This window comes from Astatotilapia calliptera, chromosome 11 (genome assembly GCF_964374335.1).
Source record: "Astatotilapia calliptera chromosome 11, fAstCal68.1, whole genome shotgun sequence".
Classification (NCBI taxonomy): Eukaryota; Metazoa; Chordata; class Actinopteri; order Cichliformes; family Cichlidae; genus Astatotilapia; species Astatotilapia calliptera.
Genome location: NC_137432.1, coordinates 18,511,338 through 18,519,810, shown reverse-complemented (window position 1 = coordinate 18,519,810; position 8,473 = coordinate 18,511,338). Strand labels below are relative to the sequence as shown.

At 37.8% G+C, this 8,473-nt stretch overlaps 1 protein-coding gene across 1 annotated transcript; it reads left to right on the top strand.

Annotated features, from left to right (window-relative positions):
- Positions 1 to 245: 245 nt before the first annotated feature.
- On the top strand, positions 246 to 1,673 carry LOC113032088 (chemerin-like receptor 1). The gene has a single exon (XM_026184750.2). The coding sequence runs from the start codon at positions 267 to 269 to the stop codon at positions 1,242 to 1,244; it is 978 nt and encodes a 325-aa protein (XP_026040535.2). The 5' UTR covers positions 246 to 266; the 3' UTR covers positions 1,245 to 1,673.
- Positions 1,674 to 8,473: the final 6,800 nt, after the last annotated feature.

The window sequence follows — 8,473 nt, the reverse complement described above, 5'->3', positions numbered from 1 at the left end:
TTAATTGAAGCAGTTAGTGTTTAAGATTTGTTTACAACTAACTAGACATTAAGTAGCAATTTAAAAAATAACTGAGTATCATTCAATGCAATTAGTTATAACAGAAAGAAAAAAATTGAAAGATGAATTTTACATAATGCATTTATATATTTATTTTTTTTGTGATACCACTGCAGGTCCCAAGGCAGTGATAGAGATTACCACAATTCAACACAACTGCTGCACCTGTTTACCAGTATGCTGAGTTGAGACATTCTCTGAACACCATGTCTATGGTTGTGTACTCCCTGGCTTTTGTCCTCGGTGTGCTCGGGAATGGAGTGGTTATCTGGGTGACCGGGTTCAAGATGAAGAAAACTGTTAACACAGTTTGGTTCCTCAACCTTGCTGTGGCTGACTTCCTCTTCACTGCGTTTTTGCCCCTCAGTGTGACTTACACAGCTTTGGATTTCCACTGGCCTTTTGGCAAGTTCATGTGCAAGCTGAACACCACTATCAGCTTTCTGAACATGTTTGCCAGTGTCTACATTCTGGTGGTGATCAGTGTGGACAGATGTGTGTCTGTGGTGTGGCCTGTCTGGGCTCAGAACCACCGAAATGTACGCAAGGCATCCTATGTGAGTCTGTGTGTTTGGGTGGTGGCTTTGATTCTCAGTGCTCCATACTTCATCTTCAGGGACGTCGGACCATCGTACCACAATAAGGATATCATCAACTGCTTCAACAACTATGCTCTTTCTGGTGACGAGGACACATATAATGAGACTCATCAGGCCATGATTATCACGCGTTTCCTATTGGGATTTGTTGTGCCCTTTACTGTCATTGTCTCCTGTTATGCTGTTATAATCCATCGTCTCAGAAGAAACCGCACACTGGCCAATCAGTCAAGTCGCCCCTTTAAGATCATCGCTGCTATTATCATCACTTTCTTTCTGTGCTGGGCTCCCTTTCACATCATGGGTCTAATTGAGATGGCAAATCACATGCCAGAATATTCAAGTGAGATATTAGATGATATCACCATAATTGGGTTACCAATAGCCACCAGTATGGCCTTTCTCAACAGCTGCCTGAATCCACTGCTGTATGTGTTCATGGGCCAGGATTTTAAGAGTCAAGTCCACAAATCTATCCACAACATCTTGGAGACTGCCTTCCAGGAAGAAGTTCCTCGCTCTTATATCTATACAAATGCAACCACTCAGAACAATAAGAAGTTAGAGTCTGACACACAGTTGTAATGCGATTAAAGAGATAAATACATTGTACTGTACATAGTGACTTTAACTGTGTCTAACAAATTACCTTTTCTTTAAATTCATGGATCCTCTCAAATTATAGAGTTCATCTCTTAAGATTTAATAATATTAATTAATTAATTTTAGGAATGTTGATCAAAAGCATTCTCTTTTTTAACTATATTATATATTATTACTGTGATATTGTACAGCAAGTTAACATTTCTGGGGGCATTTGAAACACTTTGGAATGCTAAAATATTTTAGTGTAACTTCTTAACATTCTTAATCAAAAAACAAAATAATGCAATGCCTATTACGCACAGTATTCTCCATATGTACCAAAAACAAGTGAGAAACACATAAAAAGTGACAAACAGGAGCAACTTGATATATCCATCTATACTACCTGCGATTGTCTCAGTCCCTGTATCTTTTGCCCAAGTTTTTATTTTCGCAATAATTTTTGTATTTGTGTTTATTTATATTGGGTTTTGTACTTTTATTTACAAATTGTGGAAATGGATTGTTTTCTTTCTGGTTGTCTCAGTTTTGTGTTTATGTTTTCTTAGTTTTACTTATTTTAGAACCTAGTTTTCTCTGTGTCCAAAGTAGAGATGGCACGATACCACTTTTTTGTGGCTTACTAGAGTATATTAGACTTAATAGTTACTATATACAGTAATGGACTTCTATACATTTTACAAGAGATTAAAACTTTGGGTGTAAGATTCAGATAATTATTTATTAAAAGCTAGCTATTTTAAATGAGATCTCCACTTCATTTTTCATGGTGAACCGCCCCCCTTCCCCGTTAATGCCCTACCTGCCCCCCTGGCAAAACTTTGCTAGACCCGCCCCTGCACAGTTACCAGCTGTCAATAAATTCTAACAACAGCTTATCAAGCTTAAACGTGCTGCTGTTGTTTAGCAGCTGGTTTCCTCGTTCTGGCGCAAAGTTGATCAAAAACAAACAAGAGACGGGAGCCGATCAGCTGATCATTGATCAGTTTCATGATTGAAGTAGCAGCAGGAGAGGGAGGGGGAGAGAAGAGGCAGTCACTCCATATATCGGTTGTTAAGCTTAACGTGGGAATGCTTTAGAAACATTCAGAGATGAACGTAAACACTTGCTTTACTTCTCTCTGGGATAACTTCCTCGGAGATGAAATGCTGGTTTGGTAGTGAGGCTTCAAATGCTCAACCAAACCACCGACAGGTCTTGCACTTGCATGACGCATACAGCTCCCACGTGCTAAGGTTATGAGCTGAGTTACGCCATGTCGCAAGTTTTCTGAGGTGCTTTTGTGATATTTAATGGATCGGATTAATTTTTTTATTTCTCTCTGATATCCGATCCAGTAATTTAGGTCAGTATCAGACCGATACCGATACGTAATATTGGATCGGTCCATCTCTGGTCCAAAATTTGTTCATTAATTGTAAGTTTATCCTGTCTCTCCTATTTTTACCTTCCTAATTTCAGAACTCTGTGTTGTCTCTGTGTTTCTTGTCTTCTTCCTGCTTCATTTTGATAGTTTTTGTGCCTTCTGGTTTTCAGTTCAGCCCCCCACCCCCACCGATTATCCCCTTACTGTTGGCATATAACTGCGTTTTCTTTCCAGCGGTCTTCCTTGTCCCCCCCTTACTCCTTTATTGGGAACTTGCTGGTTACTTTGCTGTTTCACGGAATGGACTTTGTTTCCCTGGACTCTTTTATTCGGTCTATGTCAGCCTGCCTTTGAGTCTATCTGCGTCCCACCTGCGAAACATGAGAGTGGTGCTTCATTAGTTCTGATGGTGCTTCATTGGTAGTATCGTTTGTCACAGATGTCTCTCCTGCCTTAGGTGCCACATTTTTCTTTTGTACAGCTGACTCACATCAGCAATTAAAGGTATTTAAAGGCAGAGAAAGGTGAGTAAGCTCTGGTGCCAGAGTGCCATGTGACGGGTTTTATCTAGTGAGCTGTGTGAGTGTTTGGTGGTTGCAGCTAGTGAGCTGAATCTTGTGATTGTTTGCTCCTGCTTGGTGGAGAGGAGTGTGTTTGATTACTAACCCTTTTCTGACTTACTTTTCAGTTTACTGGCCGACGCTTGAGTTTTGTTTTGTTTCTTTAAATGGTGATAGTGACTTGTCCATCTCTTTTAGTTGAGTTATTAATAGAAACTTTAATAAAACTCTTTAATTTAATCATTTTGCCTCTCTGTCTCCTTTTTCCGACCCGGACACTTTTTGTTACTCTCCCTAATCGCCTGGACCCTTTTAGGGGAACATAACAGCTAGTTCTACAACTCATTTGATGAGAAATCATTAAAATCACAGAAAACACATTACATATACCAGCAGAGGGAGCTGTTTTATATAAATGCTTCAGTGTTAAAGGGCAGCAGTCTAAAGAGGAAAACTGCCTTCGGGTGGCTCTGATTTATATACAAAAGGTAGATACGGGAGATGTGAGTTCTGCTTCCTTTATTTCACTTTGTTAAACAGAATTTCCGTATTTATCCTTTATGCTCATGTACACATTCTTTTATCTTTTTCTCCACAATTATCTCGTAACAAAAACCACAACATCAAATCACACTGTTAACCCACGTGGTTACTTTGTTTTCTGTCTATGAATATACAAAATAACTGCGTTATCGCACAGAGTCCTTTACAAAAACGTTTCTGAGTAGTATCATTAACACTCTGATCAGTTTGCTTTGAATCCTTTTCTATATATCTTAATCAGCAATTAGTTACTGATTACTTTTTTCAAGTAACTTGACCAACACTGCTCCCCACTTATCTGTAAGTGATCATGCACCTGTTCTCGGAGCAACTTCAGTGTTTGCCAGTAATGAGCAAAACAAGGCTTTGAGGAAAAAAATGACACATTCAAAGCCGTTGTGCAAAAGTTTCAAAACAATCTGAAACCAGGCTTGACAGTGACACCTACTGGCCACTTTTGCTATTGTCACATCTTGATAATACTCCCCTGTGAAATAATGATCCATTGCATTGCTAGCAATACAGAATTCTCAAGAATGATTTATTATTATTATTATTATTATTAAATATACCAGAGAATCAACAATTGTGATTAATGCATGTTTTGGAGAAATACCCATAAAAACAAGGAAGGAAAAATGCTGAGACTGTTAAAGAAAAGTTGTGACTGTAACATACACGTGTATTCTGGGATCTGGCAGCATATTGTATTGACTAGCAACTAGATGTGAAATAAACAAATTCCCCATGTTTTTCGATATCCCAGGACTGTGGACTTCTCAGTGTCAAGCAGTGTGCACACCCAGAAGTCCTGTACAATTCGTAACTAAAATGATATATTCAAAACAGAAAATACTTGTGATTGGCTATCAATGGAGAGAGGCCATGGTTTAAACTTTAGCCCTCCCTGGTTAGTCCTGTCTGTACCTTGCTGCGGTATCACAAATACAGGAGCACCATCCTCCCATAACCCCCACACATTCCTAAGGCAGCTGCTCCTTGGTTATGCTCTGTGTTAGTGTCAGGGTGTACCAGTCTACCTTCAACACCCCCCTTCACACCAAGGAGTTGCACTGAAACTGCACTGAAATGTGTTTCTAATAGTGTCTCATGTGTAAGTAGGTTTTGCATGGCCGCTTGAAAAACCTCTTCAAAAATAGATAAGGCAAGAAATATATAACTACTACTCAAACATATATAACAAAACACCTATTATCTAGTTTGCACATAAATCGGACTGGAAACTTGTTGAATAGGGGATTAATCAAAACCTGAGAGTTCAAAGTTCTTCGTAAAGTAAACAAGTGAAAAGAAAAGGTTACATATCCATGTGACTATGAGAAGGGAATTCATACAGGCTAAAGTAACTTGCACACACACATAAATACAGACATGCAAAACAACATGGATCAAGAAGCCACATGTATTGAGTAACTGTGGTAGTTCATGATATAGTTTTGGTTTTGGTTGAACTCTGTAAGACCTAGTGGATAAGAAATGGGCATTTTGTTTCTTTATTTCATTCTTATTTGATGGGAATCATAATTTAGTTTTACATTCATTAACGTACATTTGCTCAGCTGCTACACGGTGATTATTGGACTGAACTTTCTCACCCAACTCCGGGCAGCGACAACTATTATGATACACATAACAAATGCCACTTTGAGTGAAAGGACAGGCAGTTACACTTCCATTTTTATTAAAAACACATTTTTTAAAAAGAAAACAAATAACTGCATTGTCTTATTTTTGTTTCTAATAGTTTTATGAATACCACCTTCTCATGGTTCAACTCCACACAGAAAGGGCCTCGGTCACACAGTCGATCTGAAAACAGGACTCTCTTGCTGTGAGGCAACAGTGTTAACCATCATGCTACCCCATATTTCAAAACTGTTATTTCCTGAAACCTTTGGTGTTCCTTTTTCATGTTTATTTCCAAACTGAAAGTCACAGTGACATCTGTGAGATATGTTACCACTATTAGGATCAGCACACAAATGTTTATATTCTTTTTTTTTGCCTGTCCTGTTTGGATCTTTAGCCATCAGAATTGTTGTCTGAAGGCTAAGAAAGATGCCAAGCGATTTATTTTACCAATTGCATCATCATGGCCTTGCCATATTGGTCCATTTGATTGACCTTTATTATAATTATGCATTTATTTGATTTGATATTTGGTTGTTACAGACGGGACAGACATGACTGGGGATAGGAGAGGGAGAAAGAATGAAAGAATGAGAGGGAGAGATGAGATGGTGAGAAAGGGGGGAAGAAAAAAAAAGAAAAACAAACAAAACACCTGGATCACCTGTATGGGGATAAGAAAAAATAGAAGAGAAAACAAACAAAAAAGAGCAACATACTAAATACAACACCATCACAATAAACTAGTTAACAGTAGATAACAGTAGATACTAAATATTGCATGTTATTGTGCAGTACGCAAGATTGACAGCGCACAATGTGCTTTGACGTAGCAGCCAAGAAGGGTGTAGTTTGTGTCTGTGAACACCCGTGTGTACACCTGTGTGCACACGGGTGTGGATCAGCATGCTTGTTTATATTCTAATTTTTCCGTGCCTCTCATGAATCGTAAAATTCCATGAACTCTATGAATCAACATGTCTTTACTTGCGGTCAAGGAAAGTAAATAATCATTAGTGAGCTATAATTATTAGTGATCTGTATGCTTGGGCGGCGGTTTTAATTTTCTAGAGATATTAATTTATGATAACTTAATTTATGATAAGCGACATTTTACTATTCATGACAAAAATTGGTTGTTGTTGTTGTTTTTTTATTTAAGGGCAGCAACAGAAAAGTTGGGACAGGGTAACAAAAGGCTGGAAAGTAAGTCATTCTAAAAAGAAACCGCTTGAGGAAACATTTTGCAACTAATTGGGTTAACTGGCAACAAGTCAGTAACAAGACTGAGACAAGATTACCTTAAATAGGCAGAAGAAGTAAAGATGGGCAAATGAAAAAAAAAAGGCTATATCAATAAACTGTGGAATGATCTCAGAAATTACGAAGACTATGAATAAACTTAAAAATGGGCTTTAAAAAAAGTTTTGATTTTTGTGAGCAAAATGCTCTCATGACTCATCGAGTGAAAACTACTAGCCAGCCAATTGGTGACATGCAGTCTGACAACGTCACAATTTAGTACCTGGTCGGATCGCTTGGAACCCCAGCCGAGCAGGTTCTAAAAATGTACCTGGTATCAGGTTCCTAGGCCTAATGGAAAAACCTGAAAACCATGGTGAACCATGTCAAGTCAATCTGAGTAGGTACTAATAAAATTGTATTGTACCAGAGTCTACTCTAAATGTTTGTCAGTGACTTTCTGCTCTACTTTGATTGTTGTGTCTTTTTTGTAGTTTTACTTTCCCTGTCATATTGGGTTTGGGTTAGTTTTCATGTCATACTGAATACTGCCTGCTTGTGTTTGACTTTATATTTCTTGGATTGCTTCATATATACACTACCAGTCATTAGTTTGAACAAACTTTCTCATGTAATTCGTTATTTTCACTTTCTACATTGTAGATACACACTGAAGACATTAAATATATGATAAATAAATTGATAAATATGTCTTATATTTTAGATTACTCAAAGCAGCCACTCTTTGCTTTATTGACAGTGCTGTGAACTCTTGGTCTACTCTCAATGCGCTTCATGATGAACTCCATCAGTTGTGTTGTGCAGAAGTCAGGTTGGTACACAGCTGATAGTCCTAAAATCTATTGAATCCAAAATAATGAATCACAAAATCATAACAAACTCAGCAGCTTTGGTATATATTTTATATTACCATATAATTTAAACTTATTTATGAACACTTGACAAAATGTTTTTAGTTGTTTTTGTGAATAACATTTCGATCAATAACATATTTTTAGCTTAACTGCTTTCCCACTCATATTGTAGGTCTACAGTTTACATTCTGATCACAACACATAAGGTGTTTCCACAAGCAGTTTTACAATTCCTTGCAATGTCATGGAATTATTCCATGACATGAAAAAATACAAGAAGTGGACAGTTGACTTTTAGAGTAAGAAGTAGAGTTAAACAAGACTGCAAAACAGGATGTTGATAGACAGGGAAAAACAGTTTTCATTCTGATTTCTGTTGCTCAATGCTCGATTTTCTTCTGTTGTTGGTCCCTTTAGTTATCCACCTCCTCTGCACATCTTAAAACCATCTCAGCCTCACCCCCTTAACTTTATCTCCAAATCAGTAAACCTGAGCCAACCTAACAACCTCTTCCTTTGAAAACCTTTCCGTACTTCCACACCAGCGGATTCATTAAACACCTTGTTCTTTCTCTGCCCAATTCAGTTGTACTTTCCTAGAGATCTGGTAAGTCTTTCCTTTATGCTTTATAACATTTAAAGACTTTTTATAGGTGGTGACTTTATAGAGGTAATAATTATTCTGTAACCCACATCTGTAACCTAATTCAGTGTGAATGCTCTTGAGTAAAAACAAGGAAAGAAAGAAAGAAACCCATTAGGAATGTAGGTACAATGAGCTGAAAGGTTCATGTTTTACAATCTGTACTGTTTTATAATATATGCCACTGACTGTGGAGATACCTTGGTTTTCCTCAGATTGTTTCATAGCACAGCTGCCTTAGAGCACTGGTTCTCAAGCTGTGGTATGTGAGCTCCCTCTAGTGGTATTAGGATTTGACAAGTGGTATTATCACTTGTCACATCCTGTT

Bases quoted from the DNA above. Each gene is read 5' to 3' on its own strand.
- LOC113032088 (XM_026184750.2), top strand. From the start codon at position 267: ATGTCTATGGTTGTGTACTCCCTGGCTTTTGTCCTCGGTGTGCTCGGG.